This window comes from Oncorhynchus mykiss, chromosome 10 (genome assembly GCF_057628025.1).
Source record: "Oncorhynchus mykiss isolate SJ-2025 chromosome 10, ASM5762802v1, whole genome shotgun sequence".
Taxonomy (NCBI): domain Eukaryota; kingdom Metazoa; phylum Chordata; class Actinopteri; order Salmoniformes; family Salmonidae; genus Oncorhynchus; species Oncorhynchus mykiss.
In genome coordinates, this window is record NC_143031.1 from 70,831,707 (window position 1) to 70,850,880 (window position 19,174).

The 19,174-nt window shown below is 43.3% G+C and overlaps 1 protein-coding gene and 1 pseudogene across 6 annotated transcripts; both read right to left on the reverse strand.

The window, feature by feature from the left end:
• Positions 1-1,410: 1,410 nt before the first annotated feature.
• Positions 1,411-14,922, reverse strand: LOC149980180 (uncharacterized). 6 transcript variants are annotated; one of them, XR_016483920.1, is made up of 8 exons: positions 14,209-14,922; positions 9,949-10,098; positions 9,540-9,662; positions 7,899-9,197; positions 3,337-3,514; positions 2,908-2,987; positions 2,752-2,809; positions 1,411-2,634 (listed from the first exon to the last, which is right to left on the reverse strand). XR_016483920.1 is itself a non-coding variant. In XM_090187758.1 (7 exons), the coding sequence occupies exons 1-7, from the start codon at positions 14,608-14,610 to the stop codon at positions 2,585-2,587; spliced, it is 1,038 nt and encodes a 345-aa protein (XP_090043884.1). In that variant the 5' UTR covers positions 14,611-14,922; the 3' UTR covers positions 1,411-2,584. The 6 variants fall into 6 exon arrangements, 4 of the variants coding, with proteins under 4 accessions (XP_090043884.1, XP_090043881.1, XP_090043883.1 ...); XM_090187758.1 differs by lacking the exon at positions 7,899-9,197 and having other exon boundaries at positions 2,752-2,806; XM_090187755.1 differs by lacking the exon at positions 7,899-9,197 and having other exon boundaries at positions 1,411-2,637; positions 2,752-2,806.
• LOC149980181 (general transcription factor II-I repeat domain-containing protein 2A-like) lies at positions 5,626-6,508 on the reverse strand (annotated as a pseudogene).
• Positions 14,923-19,174: the final 4,252 nt, after the last annotated feature.

Consider the following 19,174-nt stretch of genomic DNA (forward strand, 5'->3'; position numbering starts at 1 on the left):
GTGAAATATATTCTCAATAACCAGAGTTTTTTTCCAGCTGTTTGAAGCCGGTGTACAAAACCGAAAGGAAAAGACCACTAAACTTAACATGAATCATAGAAATAGAGCACATAGAACAGATCTACTGCTTCTTAGACTTGCTTTCAATGAGCATGAAAGATATATAACCCACTTTTCTATGTGAATTTGGTCAGGGTGCCCAAAGAGTTGCGTTGTAGCTTTAAAAACAAATTCTTATTTTTACAATGATGCCACTGATTGTTCTTTAGTAAATAGGAAACTCAGCAGGGTGTTAGTCGGTAAAACATCAACTAGACAGTTATGTTTGCGAAACCTTGAAGTAATTATATTGATCTTGACATGCTTTAGTGCATGTTTTTGTAACAACAGTATTGAATGTGTAATTGGATCAAATATATATCATTTTATGTTTGAATTCCCAATGCTGTGTAGAGCTCATATAAACTGCTTTCACCACTGCCCTGTAAACCCATTCTTGTGAATTGGAGCTACATGATTGTCTGGGTCTGACAAGCAAAGAGCATTTTTTTTTTCTCAATACAACTCACTTTCAGCTCCTCCAAGCTAATGTAGTCGTTTTGTGGGTTTATCCATGAGGCCTGTGTTTGAGAGCTCGACAAGACGTTGACTGGGTATGTCTCAACTGTAACATAATACCCAGCTGTGCTGGGTGCAGAGGAACCAGGCTCTGGTGGGTGACTAGTCCTTTCTAGCTGTGCTGGGTGCAGAGGAACCAGGCTTTGAGGGGTGACTAGTCCTTTCTAGCTATGCTGTGTGCAGAGGAACCAGGCTCTGAGGGGTGACTAGTCCTTTCTAGCTATGCTGTCTGCAGAGGAACCAGGCTCTGAGGGGTGGCTAGTCCTTTCTAGCTGTGCTGGGTGCAGATTTAATAGTACATGTGACCATTGAGGCCTTATCGATATTCAAGATGTTCCAACGTTCATAGACAATAACCAGGGTTGCTATGAGCATCAGTTCAACACCTCAGGAGTCAATGTCATTTGTCTTCTTCATAGCCTGGCATAGAGAAAAATAGATCATCCAATATATTTCAAATGTGACTCACGTCTGATATTTTGAATTGTTAGATGATTCCTTGTCAGGTTCATCAATCAAGGACTCGGGTACTAGGGGAACCTGAATAATAGATGATCTATTACATCAACTTATCAGATGCCTAACACACTATGTAACACATGAATAATTCACCAAAAATTGTATGTCATTGTCTTTCACAACTGTTGCAATACAAAACATTTAACACTATTTAAGGTGTTCATTCACCTTGAATTATTCCACATTGTGTTAGCTTGAATTCAAAATGGATAAAATCATTTTCCCCTTCACCCATCTACACACAATACCCCATAATGACCAAGTGAAAACAAGTTTAGAAATGTTTGCAAATTTATTGAAAATGAAATACTTGTATAAACACCCCTGTTGTTGTTGATCGTTGCTAAACAAACATTCAGGTATTTACATAAATCAAACAGCCACTCAGAAAAATATAAAACCAAATCTGGGGGGGGGGCACACTACTTCCTCTTGTACACTAAGGACCTGGAGAAGAGTTGCAGGGAAGAAAAGAGAAGAACGTGCCTGTTTGAAAGCCAGACATTTTTTTGTAGCTCGTAACGTGTCATTTTTTTAAAGTAGCCCTTCCCTTAAACATGAGCAGCCTGCCAGTCTCAGACTGACCAGCAGCAGCAACCTCTCCTCATTTATGGGGGAAAAGCACTCATGAAATGGTCCCATCCCATTTCCTTATTGATAGAAATTGGAGTGATGATGCTTATTGCCAAATAACACCAGCATGATAATATGGACCAATATGTTGTTTGGCTCATTTTTGGATGGGGAAAATTATATTTTAATGGTGTCACCATTTTATTTTCATTAGTTTGGGAGTAGAAATCTCCAGGGCTGCGTTCAGTACGAAAAAAACGTATGACAAGGCTGAAGAAATTTGGTTTGACCCCTAATACCCTCACAATCTTCTACAGATGCACCATTGAGAGCATCACCGCCTGGTACGGCAATTGCACAGTTCGCAACCGCAAGGCTCTCCAGAGGGTGATGAGGTTAGCCCAACGCATCACCAGGGGGCACACGGTCTACCCTCCAGGACATTTACAGCACCCAGTGTCACAGGCCAAGAAGATCATCAAGGACCCGAGCCACGGCCTGTTCAACCCGCTACCATCTAGAAGGCGAAGACAGTACAGGTGCATCAAAGCTGGGAACGAGAGACTGAAAAACAACTTCCATCTCCAGACCATCAGACTGTTACTCAGTCACCACTAGCTGGCCTCCGCCTAGTACCCTGCCCTGAACTTAGTCATTGTTACTAGGCGGCTACCCCCCGATACTCAACCCTGCACCTTAGAGACTGCTGCACTATGTACATAGTCTTTCAACACTGGTCACTTTAATAATGTTTACATACTGTTTTACCCACTTCATATGTACAGTATATACTGTATTCTAGTCAAGGCTCATCCTAAGTAACTACTAGTGGAGAGGGAAGGAGTTGGTAACGCTATGCTTTCGATTTTTGCTCTTAATCGTCGTCAGGCTCTCGCTTTCTCTTCTCTCCTTGGACAGCCTTGACTTCTGGGAGAAATGGGAAAGGCTTATTATACTATGATGCTGTACTTAGTAAAGTATCCAAACGTGAAACATGAGCTTTAACATGAGCTTGTGACAAAAAGTATGAAAATTACATACCATCTTCATCGTTGTCCTCATCTTCGTCAACTTCATCATCAATGCCGAGGTCTTCCTCCTGGAGAGAAGTGACAGAGCAGGTCAGCATCCACAGAGCTCTCAAACTATACCCCACATTAAACTATTGAGTCACAAACAAACCAAAAAAGGTTTTACCTCCTCCTCCTCCTCTCCTACTACTCCCTCTTCATCACAGTCCTTGTCAAAGTGTTCCTCCTTTCCATCCTCATTCCCTTCTAAAATTAAAAATATATATATAATAAAATATATATCACATCCATTGTCAGTCACACAGATACATGCTGACAAACCCTACCAAATACACAATAGAATTCCTTTGAATGACAACACCCACGATGTACTAATCTGGATTGTAATATATAATATGCCATTTAGTAGATGCTTTTATCCGAAGCGACTTAGTCATGCAAGCATACATTTTATGTGTGTGGTCCCGCGAATCAAACCCACTATCCTAACTTTGCAAGTGCCATGACCTACCGACTGAGCTACAGAACACCCCCATTCCACTCACATCTGCACTTCCTCGTATTCCCGCAACAAGAAAACTAAATGGCTGCCCACCCTCATCGTCGTCACCGGCCACCTCTCCGTCCGAGTCGGTCGCCTCCCGGTCCTCCGCGTCGTACCCGTCCAGGTAGGTGAGTTGAGGGAGCAGCTTGAACACACTCTCCCTGTAGTCGTTCAGGTTGGTCACCTCACAGTTGAACAAGTCTAGAGACTTCAGGCTGTCCAGCTTTTTCTGTGGGACCAAATAGGTTAGGGGGTGAACAACACTGCCTGAATAAAATCTCTCATTTGCTATAAAATCTGAGTGCCACATCAAATTATCACATATTTAACAGATGTTATTGCGGGTGTAGTGAAATACTTGTGTTCCTAGCTCCAACAGTACAGTAGTATCTAACAATTCACAACAATACAAAAATCTAAAATTAAAATATTGTAATTAAGAAATCTATAAGTATTAGGACGAGCAATGTCGGAGTGGCATCGACTAAAATACAGTAAAATGGAATACAATATACACATATAAGATGAGTAACACAGTATGTAAACATTATTAAAGTGGCCAGTGATTTCATGTCTCTGTATATGGGGCAGCAGCCTCTAAAGGTGCAGGGTTGAGTAACCGGGTGGTAGCCGGCTAGTGACGGCTGTTTAACAGTCTGATGGCCTTGAGACAGAAGCTGTTTTTCAGTCTCTCAGTCCCAGCTTTCACGCACCTGTATTGACCTCGCCTTCTGGATGATAGAGGGGTGAACAGGCTGTGGCTTGGGTGGTTAATGATTTATATTTTTGGCCTTCCTGTGACATCGGGTGCTGTAGGTGTCGTGGAGGCCAGGGAGATGACCAACAATGCCCAATGCATCACCGGGGGCAATCAGGCCTACTACTGTTGTGTTGTCTGCAAACTTGATGATTGAGTTGGAGGCATGCATGGCCACGCAGTCATGGGTGAACAGGGAGTACAGGAGGGGACTGAGCACATACCCTTGTGGGGCCCCAGTGTTGAGGATCAGCAAAGTGGAGATGTTATTTCCTACCTTCACCACTTGGGGGTGTCCCGTCAGGAAGTCCAGGACCCAGTTGCACAAGGCAGGGTTCAGACCCAGTGCCCCGAGCTTAATGATGAGCTTGGAGGGTACTATGATGTTGAAGGCTGAGCTATAGTCAATGAACAGCATTCAGACATAGGTATTCCTCTTGTCCAGATGGGATAGGGCAGTGTGCAGTGCGATGGCGGTTGTATTGTCTGTGGATCTATTGGGGTGATAAGCAAATTGAAGTGGGTCTAGGACAGGCCTGGGCAATTATTTCCCATGGAGGGCGACAGAATATATTTTTGCCATCGTGTGCCAGAATCATATTACAGGATTATACATGTGTATGTGTTATATATATGTGTTATACAGATATATTACTGTAAATCACATCCAGATATGCTACTTACTTTACTTTAACATGCACATAAATAAACCACATCATGTTCTCCTTTTGGTAGGTATTTTCATTATTAAAACATGCAATTAACTATATGGAGGGGAAAGTACACTGTGCATTCAGCACCACGGACAGAACTCTTGTTAACGGGTATGCACAAAAACACAAGAAAGTTAAAGCGCTCAACATTACATTTAAACTACTCAGTGTGAGGAGTGAAGTCTGATGGGCATTGACTAGAGCAGTGAAGTCAGGTATAGTTTCTGACGTCACTATGTGCAGAATTGCTGAAAGGTGGGAGTCAGTAAGAGATAATCTGTGCCTTGACTTGTTATATTTCATCACTGAAAATGTCTGTTCACATACATAGGTTCTGCTTTATATTGGCATCGAACATGTCACCCTCCCTAGGAGAGGGCGTGACCTTGATAATTTATTGTTAAAACGAGAGGCTGCCTGGATCTTTAATTTAAAGACCCTTCCTCCCTTCGGTCTCAACGTAGACTTTGATCTGAAGCCATTCTTGTGATTATTGTGACTTTGCCATTGTAACCATTTGTAAGCTTGTGTAGTCAAATTAATCTATGATCGTATGCTATCCATTTGTTGTTTGTATGCTGTTCTTTGTATGCTGTTTTAATATTTGAGAATTAACCAATGATATTAGGCCACTCTTACACAGGTGTCTGTAATCCTGGCCGTCTTTTGACACTATATAAAAACGAGTCATCCCGCAGTGTTTGTGATTATACCCTGATGAAGACAGCTTGGCTGTCGAAACGTTGGATATTACATTTTTGCATCTGAGCTCCTAGAGTGTGCGGCTCTCCTTTATTTTCAAGTTTACTCCGCTAGCCAGCACCTCGCCTACATAGGTGTGCGTTTCTTTTTCTTCTAGACACATACATAGGTTGACCTAAAGAGTGCAAACATCTGAGCATGACTCCTCATCTTTGGAAAGTTTTGTTCGAGACATACATAGAACTTTGTCAGTGACATTACAGAACTATTCTAAACAATCACTGCATCAGACTAAAGTTCAATAAGTTCAAGTTGCAGGTCAGTGGGAGCGTTATCCACATTGAAGGTGAAAGGAGAGGAAACCAACAGCATGTTATTTTCCAACACTTTGAAATCCTCAAAACGATGAGAAAACTCACCGTTCAAAGCATGCAGCAGCGATGTATACTTCTCCCACTGGTCATCTGATAGGGAACAGACTAGTAGTGTCGGAAGGTGGGTGAGATTGTTGGCTTCTACTTGGCATGTCAGGAGGAGGAATTTTCCCTTGAAGGTTTTGATCAGGCTGTACATCTGATGTGTAAAAAGGCCCTTCCTTTGTAGTTTGGAATTCAGTTCATTCAGGAGGGCCATGATGTCCACGGTGAAGGCAAAAAAATAAATCAGCCAACCATTCTTTATCTTGCAGTTGAGGGAAATCCACATATTTTCCTTTCACTTGCAAAAACTCAGCCATCTCTGACTTCAGGTCCTACACCCTTTTAAGCACCTTGGCCAAACTCAGCCATCTCACATTTGTGTGGTAGGGGAGATCTGCATGACCCTTCCAACAGTGAGACAAAAACCACCTGTGGTTTAAAGATTTTGTGCTTATGATTTTTGCTCTTACTTTAGTTACTTTATCCACAACATAGCTCATTTTCAGTACACATTTACAGAGCACCTCCTGATGAATAATGCAATACAGGAAAATCATTTTCAGATCTGGGTTCAGCTCAGTTACTTGATCTTGTATCCTTTTCAAAAGGCCAAAGTTTTCTCCTGTCAAGTTTGGGCACCATCAGTGGTCACACTGGAGAACTTTTCAAAACGCAGTCCCAGCTTTGCCACACACTTATTAACCTCCCCCAATAAATATTTCCCTGTGGTTGTGCACTTCATTGACTGCACTGAAGCAAGCTCCTCTGTAGTCTGGGGTTATGCCTCGTAAGAATATCAACAACTGCGCCGTGTCATGTGCATCACTGCTCTCATCCAGGGCCAAGGAGAAATAGGTGAAATCCTTTACCTTGTCTTTCAACTGTTGTTCCATATTCTCTGTGATGTCCTCAACACGCTGTGTCACTGTTCGTCTTGACAGAGAAACATTTTCAAACAGCTCTTTGTCGGGGCAAAGTATTGCTGCAGAGTCAATTAAACATTCTTTAATGAATTTACCCTTAGCGAATGGCTTGCTATGTTTAGCAATTTTGTGGGACAGTACATAGCTAGCTCTTGCAATTCTGTCATTTGCTGAATGCAGTTTTGTGAAAAGTCCTTGCTGCTTCTGCAACTGACAAAGCAACTCTTTCGATGCACTTGCCCGCTGCTCAGAAAACATATTCCTATATTTCTCTGCATGCTTCATCTGGAAGTGTCGGGACAAGTTGTAGTCTTTCAGGACAGCGATCCACTCTTTGCACACAGCTTTTCCTGATACCTCAATAAGAAATATTTCGATGTCCACTCTTGCTGGAACAAATCAAATCACATTTATTTATATAGCCCTTCGTACATCAGCTGATATCTCAAAGTGCTGTACAGAAACCCAGCCTTAAACACCCTACATTCATTGTCTACTTTCCTTTTCCTTGAAAAACTCATTTTTTGCACAATTTCTAGCTGTCAGCCTGTCAGTCACTGTCTGTCCTCGTGCAGTTGTTATTTATACATGCCTTCAAAATAAATGTCCCACAAGCAGTGGGAGTTAAATCATTACACAAAGGATTGTATTCATTGGGCTTTTAATTTGAATAACAAACACATTTTTCAAAACTTTACTATTGCAAATTCTTTGTGATCCGAACATGATTCCACGGGACGTATTGAATCAGGTTGCGGGCCGCATACGGTCCCCGGGCCGGCCTTTGCACAAGCCTGGTCTAGGGTGTAAGGTAGAGGTGATATGATCCTTAACCAGCCACTCAAAGCACTTCATGATGACAGAAGTGAGTGCTACGGGTCGATAGTTATTTAGTTCAGTTACCTTCACTTTCTTGGGTACAGGACCAATGGTGGACATCTTGAAGCAAGTGGGGACAGCAGACTGGGATAGGGAGAGATTGAATGGGTCCGTAAACACTCCAGCCAGCTGCTATGCGCATGCTCCGAGGACGCAGCTAGGGATGCCGTCTGGGCCGACAGCCTTGCGAGGATTAACATGCTTAAAATGTCTTACTCACCTCAGCCAACGGAGAAGGAGAGCCCACAATCCTTGGGATCGAGCCGCGTCGGTGGCACCGCGTTATCCTCAAAGCGGGCGATGGTGGTGTTTAGCTTGTCGGGGAGCAAGACGTCAGTGTCCGAAGTGGGTGGTTTTCCTTTTGTAATCCGTGATTGTCTGTAGACCCTGCCACATACGTCTCGTGTCTGAGCCGTTGAACTGCGACTCCACTGTCTCTGTACTGATGTTTTGCCTGTTTGATTGCCTTACGGAGGGAATAACTACACTGTTTTTATTCAACCATATTCCCAATCATCTTGCCATGGTTAAATTCAGTGGTTTGCGCTTTCAGTTTTGCGTGAATGCTGCCATCTATCCGCGGTTTCTGGTTAGGGTAGGTTTTAATCGTCACCGCGGGAACAACATCCCCAATACACTTAATGATGAACTCAGCCACCGTGTCTGTGTATACGTCAAATGTTATTCTCAGAGGCTACCCGGAACATTTCCCAGTCTGCGTGATCAAAACAATCTTGAAGCATGGATTCTGATTGGTCTGACCAGCGTTGAATAGACCTTAAAACAGGTTCTTCCTGTTTGAGTTTCTGCCTCCTAGGAAGGAATGGAGTCGTGATCTGATTTGCCGAAGGGAGGGCCTTGTAGGCATTGCGAAAGGGCGAGTAGCAGTGGTTTAGTGTTTTTCCTAAGCGAGTACTACAGTCAATGTGTTGATAGAACTTTGGTACCGATTTGCTCAAATTTGCTTTGTTAAAATCCCCAGTTACAATAAATGCGGCCTCAGGATGTGGTTTCCAGTTTGTGGTATCGGCGTGAGGGTGAATATACGCAGCTGTGACTATAATCTAAGAGAATTCTCTTGGGAGATAATACAGTCTGCATTTGATTGAGGTATTCTAGGTCGGGTGAACAAAAGGACTTGAGTATCTATGTTATCCCAAACACACCATGAGTAGTTAATCATGAAACATACACCATCGACTCTTCTTCCCGGAGAGTTCTTTATTCCTGTCTGCACGATGAACTGAGAACCCAGCTGGCAGTATGGACAGGGACAGTATATCCCAAGAGAGCCATGATTCCGTGAAAGAGTATGTTACAGTCCCTGATGTCTCTCTGGAAGGAGATCCTCACCCTGAGCTCATCTACTTTATTGTCCAGAGACTGAACATTAGCGAGTAATATACTCAGAAGCAGTGAATGGTGTGCACGCCTCATGAGTCGGACTAGAAGTCCACTCCGAATACCTCTTCTCCGCCGGTAGTGTCTTGGAGCAGCCTCTGGGATAACTTAAATTGCCCTGGTGGGTACGAACAAAGGATCAAATTTGGGAAAGTCGTATTCGTGGTCGTAATGCTGGTGAGTGACCGCTGCGCTGTTATCCAAAAGTTATTTCAGGCTGTATGTATTAACACAAAAACTTTCTGGGCTGATAACAAAATACTGCAAAGTTTCTTAGGAGCTAGAAGCAGAGCTGCCGTGTCTGTCAACATTAACTTTACTATCATAGGGAAACAAACATCACACTGCCAACTAGGTCTATGGTCAAAACTCTAAAAAGGGAAAAGTGTCATTTGAGACAGCCTGAGCCAATGAGATTGTGTCGCACTGTATTGTGCTCTACCGGGAGTTGTGTACCTACCAAAGGTTCCAACGTGCTGATGTCTTTCAGTTTGTTTCCGCTTAGATTTAGATGTGTGAGGTTGGGGAGTTTCTCTGCTAGCACGTCAAGGCCACCAGAGATTCTGTTGTCACTGAGTTCCAACTGCAACATAATGTGAAGATATCAGTCACTTCTGTCCAAAAACACCAAAGCAAGTAACAGCCTTTCAGAAAAGAATGACTACGTCCCAAGTGGAACCCTATCCCTTACATAGAGCACTACTTTAGACCAGGGCCCTCAAAAGATATGGCACTTGTATAATGCACTTAGGAACGTAGTCAATTGCTTTTTTTACCCCTTCTCCCCAACAACACAAAATGTGTAAAAAAAGGTACTGTAAGTGTAAGCGTGTGTAAAAAAACAAATAAATTCTAAAGCAAAACTTTACCTTCTTGAGTTTCTCAAGTTTGGGAAGGTTGGAGGCAGAGATTAAACCAACGTTTATCAAACTGAGGAATTCCAGACTGACAAATTCTGCTGTAAGGCCTTCAATTTTTCCTTCATTTGAGCTACAGTTGTCAAGGACAAGTTCCCGTACCTATAAGGATAAACAAAACATGTAATTCAAAGACAGAATATGTTTCAATGTTTGCGTACATTGTTTACAGCTGCACTACAAACACTCAAAATTGAGAATACACACATTCAAATGTAATTTTATGCATATATAATAATTTGGTGAGGGCTTATATTGGTCCTATTTTCCACATATCAGTGTGTATTAATACACATGTATGAATTGGAATTATTATTATTTTTGCATATCCCACTCGCCCCGAGACATCCTTGGAGAGTCGGGTCACGGCCAAGGTCTGCCATCATCAATGTCGACCGTGGAGCAATTGGGGTTAAGTGCCTTGCTCAAGGGCACATCCACAGATTTTTCCCCTTTGTCAGCTCGAGGATTCAAACTAGCGGCCTTTGGGTTACTAGCCCAATGCTCTAACAGCTAGGCTACCTGCCACCCATTATGCAAAAGTGGAAAACATGTTTAGAAGGGTCACATTTTGGCAACTATAACTTGCTGCATCAATTCTTTATTTTTTATTTGAATCCATAAAAGCTTGAATCTAAACTTCATGATGAAAAAAAAAAGTCAATACACAAAATATGGACTTCAATGATGTGTGGTTATTATTCCACTGATGGTTTTCCTGACTTTTGTATGAACAGTTGCAACTCTCAGATCGTAGCTACAAAATGTTACATCACTAATACTCAGGGTCAGTCATTGCTCAATCAAAAGCTTGATAAAAAGGTTGAAGAAAGTTAACGTTGAACGTCAAACGATCATGATTTGCACACAGACAAAGTGAAACATTGATAAGGCTGTGGAGTGGAGCCATCAATAAAGGTATTCGGTTGCCTGATGTTTTATGTCGAGGCACCGCGGTTGTTTCTTTAAACCAGCTGCCACGAGGAAGAACCGCACAATACAGTTCTACCTTCACTTGCCCGCTGTTCAGTCACTAATGACAAATGCAATGCTTTTTGTTAGCAATCCATTTAAGGGTTTTATTGGCATGGGAAACATGTTAACATTGCCAAAGCAAGTGAAATATATAATAAACAAAAGTGATAAACAATATAAAATGAACAGTAAACATTACTCTCAAAAGTTCCAAAGGAATAGAGACATTTCAAACATCATATTATGGCTATATACAGTGTTGTAGCGATGTGCAAATAGTTAATAGTCAAAGGGAAAATAAACATGAATATGGGTTGTATTTACAATGGTGTTTGTTCATCACTGGTTGCCTTTTCTTGTGGCAACAGGTCATAAATCGTGTAACTTTGATGGCACACTGTGGTATTTCACCCAATAGATATGGGAGTTTTTTTTATTTCACCTTTATTTAACCAGGTAGGAAAGTTGAGATCAAGTTCTCATTTAAAACTGCGACCTGGCCAAGATAAAGCAAAGCAGTGCGACAAAAACAACAGAGTTACACAAACAAACGTACAGTCAATAACACAATGGAAAATCTGTATACAGTGAGAGCAAATATGGTGGTAAGGCAATAAATAGGCCATAGTGGCAAAATAATTGCAATTTAGCAAATTAACACTGGAGTGATAGACGTGCAGATGAGGATGTGCAAGAGGAAATACGGGTGTGCAAAAGAGCAGATATACATATATATAGCTCAAAAAAATAAAGGGAACACTTAAACAACACAATGTAACTCCAAGTCAATCACACTTCTGTGAAATCAAACTGTCCACTTAGGAAGCAACACTGATTGACAATACATTTCACATGCTGTTGTGCAAATGGAATAGACAACAGGTGGAAATGATAGGCAATTAGCAAGACACCCCCAATAAAGGAGTGGTTCTGCAGGTGGAGACCACAGACCACTTCTCAGTTCCTATGCTTCCTGGCTGATGTTTTGGTCACTTTTGAATGCTGGCGGTGCTTTCACTCTAGTGGTAGCATGAGACGGAGTCTACAACCCACACAAGTGGCTCAGGTAGTTCAGCTCATCCAGGATGGCACATCAATGCAAGCTGTGGCAAGAAGGTTTGCTGTGTCTGTCAGCATAGTGTCCAGAGCATGGAGGCGCTACCAGGAGACAGGCCAGTACATCAGGAGACGTGGAGGAGGCCATAGGAGGGCAACAACCCAGCAGCAGGACCGCTACCTCCGCCTTTGTGCAAGGAGGAGCACTGCCAGAGCCCTGCAAAATGACCTCCAGCAGGCCACAAATGTGCATGTGTCTGCTCAAATGGTCAGAAACAGACTCCATGAGGGTGGTATGAGGGCCCGACGTTCACAGGTGGGGGTTGTGCTTACAGCCAACACCGTGCAGGACGTTTGGCATTTGCCAGAGAACACCAAGATTGGCAAATATGCCACTGGCGCCCTGTGCTCTTCACAGGTGAAAGCAGGTTCACACTGAGCATGTGACAGACGTGACAGAGTCTGGAGACACCGTGGAGAGCTTTCTGCTGCCTGCAACATCCTCCAGCATGACCGGTTTGGCGGTGGGTCAGTCATGGTGTGGGGTGGCATTTCTTTGGGGGCCGCACAGCCCTCCATGTGCTCGCCAGAGGTAGCCTGACTGCAATTAGGTACCGAGATGAGATCCTCAGACCCCTTGTGAGACCATATGCTGGTGCGGTTGGCCCTGGGTTCCTCCTAATGCAAGACAATGCTAGACCTCATGTGGCTGGAGTGTGTCTGCAGTTCCTGCAAGAGGAAGGCATTGATGCAATGGACTGGCCCACCCGTTCCCCAGACCTGAATCCAATTGAGCACATCTGGGACATCATGTCTCGCTCCATCCACCAACTGTCCAGGAGTTGGCGGATGCTTTAGTCCAGGTCTGTGAGGAGATCCCTCAGGAGACCATCCGCCACCTCATCAGGAGCATGCCCAGGCGTTGTAGGGAGGTCATACAGGCACGTGGAGGCCACACACACTACTGAGCCTCATTTTGACTTGTTTTAAGAACATTACATCAAAGTTGGATCAGCCTGTAGTGTGGTTTTCCACTTTAATTTTGAGTGTGACTCCAAATCCAGACCTCCATGGGTTGATAAATTTGATTACCATTGATAATTTTTGTGTGATTTTGTTGTCAGCACATTCAACTATGTAAAGAAAAAAGTATTTAATAAGAATATTTCATTCATTCAGATCTAGGATGTGTTATTTTAGTGTTCCCTTTATTTTTTTAGCAATATATATATATATATATACATATACACACACACACACGGGGATGAGGTAGGTAGTTGGGTGGGCTATTTACAGATGGGCTGTCTACAGTTGCAGCGATCAGTAAGCTGCTCTGACAGCCGATGCTTGAAGTTAGTGAGGGAGATAAGTCCAACTTCAGTGATTTTTGCAATTCGTTCCAGTAATTTGCAGCAGAGAACTGGAAGGTAAAGGCGGCCAAAGTAGGTGTTGGCTTTGGGGAAGAGCAGTGAAATATACCTGCTGGAGCGCGTGTTACAGGTGGGTGTTTCTATAGTGACCAGTGAGCGGTCACGCAGATAAGGCGGAGCTTTACCTAGCAGAGACTTGTAGATGACCTGGAGCCAGTAGGTTTGGCGACGAATATGTAGTGAGTACTTTTTACAGCACTGCTGACATCAAACGTGTCTCCTGGAGATTACAGCCAGCTGACGTGGTAAAGAGGTCAATCAATCCAACCAAAACAAACAATGTCATTGCCATGGAAACACGTGAGTGAAAGGAAAGTGAAGGAAGATCCCGAATCTCCTCGTCCCCCAGCAAAATAGCCTATATTTAGGATATTATTTATGTGTATTTCACACTATACTGTGTGTCGAGGTAAAACTTGGAGTATAATGGTTGAATGGATGTCAACCAACACATGCATTACAGTTAAAAAACGACTGACTACCACGATTTCTGTATACTAACTACGCTACTCAGTTTATAGGAAAGGGAGTTAGAATTTGGCAGTCACTTCTAAACCTGAAAAGGGGCAACTTCTAAATGTTATGCAGCGAAAACAACCAACTATATGAAAATTGGGCTTAACCACTGTGGGCCAGTTACAATAAATAAATCATGACGGATTTGACGACTTTCCACTTAGACCAGATTTGTTGAATGTGCGCCAATCTGGTCAATGACAATAGAACCGTCTACATTCTATTGCCTCCTTACCGTATCTACACAGGCGATGTTTTTCCACTCCTCATTTGCACGACGTGGTCGTCTGCTGCTGTAGCCCATCCGTGACAAGGATCGACGAGTTGTGCGTTCCGAGATGCCGTTCTGCGCACCACTGTTGTACTGCGCTGTTATTTGTCTGTTTGTGGCCCGCCTGTTAGATTTCACGATTCTTTCCATTCTCATTCTACCTCTCTCATCAACTAGTTGTTTTCGCCCACACGACTGCCGCTGACTGGATGTTTTTTGTTTGTCACACCATTCTCGGTAAACTCTAGAAACTGTCGTGCGTGAAAAGCCCAGGAGGGCGGCCGTTTCTGAGACACTTGATCCGGCGCGCCTGGCACCTACGATCATACCACGCTCAAAGTCCCTTAGGTCACTCGTTTTACCCATTGTTACGTTCAATCGAGCAGTATAGCTTGCCTGCCTGTCTGCCTGCTTTATATAGCAGGCCACGTGACTCACTGTCTGTAGGAGCGATCCATTTTCGGGAATGGGGTGGTGTAACTTGGGCTGGAGCGGTCTACTTCTTCTTCGATGGGATTTAAGGTTTAACCGCGGTTGGCATCCAAAGTTAACGGTGCATTACCGCCACCAGCTGGACGGGGTATTAAATAAGAAACTATAAAAACATTCCGGTGTTGTGCCGAAAAGTGCCCCTTGCCAGAATTCTCCACCCCTCTTCGCGTGGACGCGCACGCACTCAATTCTTCATTACTGCGACTTGCTTGAACGCGCACGCACTCAATTCTTCATTGCTGCGACTTGCTTGCTAGTTGAGATTTCTGAATAATTTAATGTTTTATGCCGGTTTGATAGCGGGGGAGGCACTAGTAATGTCTGCAGTTTTCGGTTTGGCTATTTGTCCACATGAGCTACCAAAATGATTCTGAAGTATGCCAGGCCTTGCAGTCGCAAAATGTTACTTTTTTATTTTATTTTTATTTCACCTTTATTTAACCAGGTAAGCCAGTCGAGAACTAGTTCTCATTTACAACTGCGACCTGGCCAAGATAAAGCAACGCAGTGCGACACAAACAACAACACAGAGTTACACATGGGATAAACAAACGTGCAGTCAATAACACAATACAAAAATCAATATGCAGTGTGTGCAAATGTATTAAGATTAGGAAGGTAAGGCAATAATTAGGCCATAGTGACGAAATAATTACAATTTAGCAATTAAACACTGAAGTGATAGATGTGCAGAAGATGAATGTGCAAGTAGAGATACTGGTGTGCAAAGGAGCAAAAATAATAATAATATTGGGATGAGGTAGTTGGGTGGGCTATTTACAGATGGGCTGGGGGGGGGGGGGCGGGGGGATTTCAGCAGGCAAGAAAATAGCCTTATTTGCCTCAAGTCTGAATCTGTGAGTGACAGTAGGCTGTTGGAGATTACGCAAACTGAAAATGTGCCAGCCTAAATGGCATGATGCACTGTTCCAAGTTGTCAAATAATTTTAGCATGTAAATCTTGGTGGGGCAAACTCAACCTTTTTGTAGATGCATTCCAGCAAAGCCACTACACAACACAACACTAAACAATACTTAACTCCACTATAACGGTGACAAACGGTGCCCACAAACTGTCCCAACAGCAAAGCTTTCTTTTCAGCACCATGGAGTGAATTAATCCTTACCACTGCTACTACACCTGCCTATCAACGGAGCCTTGTCTGGTATCGAAACAGTTCATTCAGCCTCATTTACTGCTTTAAAAAAAAACTGCTGATATGGCTGCCTTGCTGAACAAATGTGGTTTCTACTGACAATTGAGATGTACAAACTGTGGCATAAGGGAACAATGAGCGGATAAGAGGCAATCTGTAATTTCGATTAAGACATTAATGAGCAAGCTAAAACAGACGTTGTCAAAAATCTATTTGTTCAGCACTTTTGAAATGTACAGCAACAGAATTCAGAACATGGGCCGTTCTTATAGTATTTTCCCTGTACACCAAGTCAGAAGGGGGCATATAAGCAGACAATGAATGTCCTTACAATATTCAATTATTACATTTTTCTAAAACAGGGTATATGCTAAATGTGCACCACCAAGTCAGAACAGTAGGCATTGTTTTGAGGGGGAAAGGGACCAAATGACTAGGGTGAGGCACATGGGCTACTAACAGCTTACTACGCAACATACACTTAGTATTACTTTCTTAGCTAGAGTATACTTATCTCCCTGGCATATTACATAATTTATGCAGCAGTATACAATATATTTTTGGACTCACCGTTGTGCTGTGCTCACTTGAACAGGAAGGTGGCACTGGGGTCCTTCTTGTGGGAAGAATTTGTCATGAAACTTTCACCAAAGTCTGGCATTCTCTGGATTTATGGTGCTTTCAAGATAACTGGGAACTTGGAAAGAGGAAGGTTGAATCATGACGTCAGGGATCTTCATGTCGGAGCACTAGAAAGAGGCCAGAGTTCCCAACTTGGAATTCCAATTTGGAGCTCGTTTTTTCCCCGAGTTCCTAGCTGGATCAGGGAGCCTCCTGTGACCAGTCTGGAGGTGCACTTCACCCCCCATGCAGAGAGAGAGAGCTGGGGGAGTTCCTTTTACCACATCAGTGCAGGTAAGCCTATAGAATTCTCCCCGAGCTGAGGTTGACTTGAGAGCTTTATTGCTTTTTAAAAGGACTGAGTTGTGCATTCATCCACCAGAGAGCTCCATTGTGGCGCCAATTGTTTTTGCAGCAGGTTTGTATAGATACCATTGCATCTCATGCCTAAACTATTCTACCAAATTAAAGTCAACGGTATTTAAAAAAAAAGTAATGTTTCTCCGTCATCCATTTTGCCATAATTGTTAAAGTAGATCTATTTTCACTGGCTTCTTCCTCTATGAATGTCCCCGTTTCTCTAGAATCTCGTGACCGACCCAGGTTCCGGTTCCTGCACGATCCATAGGAGGCTGAGGTCGCCATTAAGGAGGGGTCCTATCTGCTGACCCCAGGTCAGTGTATCGGAGGAGCCGCTGTAAGAACAGACTCTTCTTCTTCACATTGGATATAGGCCAATATCAACAGTCTGATCAACTCTATGTGAAGAAGATGTGTTACGCTGCATGAGGCAAATGGTGGTCACACCAGATACTGACTGGTTTTCTGATCCACACCCCTACTTCTTTTTTAAAGTTATCTGTGACCAGCATATGCATATCTGTATTCCCAGGAATGTCAAATCCATCAGATTAGGGCCTAATTTATTTATTTAAATTGACTGATTTCCATATATGAACTGTAACTCAGTAAAATCCTTGAAATTGTTACATGTTTCATTTATATTTTTGTTTTAAAATTGTTTAATTAAAACATTGTTTTATTTTTCTTGTAAAGATAGAGTGCTTGTTGAAATGGTTGGTTATACCGTATGATCGTAACACTTTATTTTACTAAGTAAGTTACATTATAGAGCATTTATTCCAAGCACCTCTAGGCTGGGAGAGAGCACCTCAGTACACTGCAATGCACACTATCACTTATCAGATGGAATCTTTACGGTTGAGTTCTGTTTAGTAATGGTAGTGAACACGCCTTTACTATCTAAGTTAGATTGTTACAGTTTTAATATCGACTCCGCTATGATAGGATATGGATTCCAAAATTGCTTCCAGTATTTCCCTTGACCTTTGTCAACCTCTCAGCTTTAGTTATCCAATGTCCAGTACAAAGTATTTTAAATTCAGGAATTTATTGGGAACTTAATTGCATCTGTCTATATCCAGTGTGACAACAGTCTGTGGGATTGGTCAACTTGTCATTGTTGGATGGAGTGGAGTGGTGGGCCTTTCATTGTCTGGCATAGATTTACTACTAGAACCACTCCCCTTTCCAATAGCAACAGCAAATCACTCTTTCACACTACTACTTTGTATTCTTGTGAGAGAGTTGGAGGCTCGGAGTAACACACACACAGTGGGTATTTTCGTTTGAGGAGACGCTGTTTTTAGGGTCAGCAAATTACAACTAATTAATAGTGTGTTGTTAAATCGGATGTAAAGAGTTCACTGAACAGAGAGAAAACAACTACGCCTTCATCAGTTGACTTGAATTGCCTAGGAAGCAATGGGACCACTGAATCTCCACCAGGCTATATTAAAGGCTGACTTCATCCTAGCTAGAAGGCTAATTGAGGCTGGGGCTAACGTCAACAGCAGGGATGAGGAGAGGAGGACCCCTTTAATGCTCTGCTGCCTCCATGATGGGGAGTCTTGGTCCCTCGGTGTAGCACGCATGCTCCTGATTCACAGAGGCCAAGTGGGGCTCTGTGACCGCCACGGTCGAACCGCTCTGGTGTATGCGGTCTTGTACGGGCGTCTGGGTTTGGTTAGGCTGTTCCTCCAAGCGCTGGACTATGACCTGAACCACGTCGACAAGCACGGTCACATGGCTCTGTGGTACTCAGCTCAGGTAGGTAACGGTCCTATCAATGACCTGCTGCTGAAAACCATGAGGAAGTACTGTCTGAGCACTGACATATCTGAGGCCGCAGTCCCCAGGCTTTGTGGTCATGATAAACCCGGTCAAGTTCTGGTCAAACACCAGAAAGCAGTCAAGCAGAATGCCATTAATTGTGCCATTGACCACAAGGTCACAGGTCACCTGAAGCCACAGCCAGAGAAAGGTCTACATCCATTGTTCCGAAAGGACTTGCCTTACAAGCCCCTTCCAGAAACCCTATGGACAAAGAGGGAGAACTTCTATAAAACAGTGAAGCCACCAGAGGCAAAACCTAAGACAAAGAAGGCCTTGACTGGAGGGTCTAAGCAGGGGAAGGAAGGGAAGACAACCACCCCCTCCCCATCTAAGGACTGGAAGCTAGACATGAGGAGTCTAACCAAGGCCTTACTGGGTCAGATCAGCCTTTCCTACCGGCCCCAGGCCCAGCCCCGGCCTCCTTCCTCTCTCCTCCACCGCAGGAGGACACCTCGCCTGGGGGC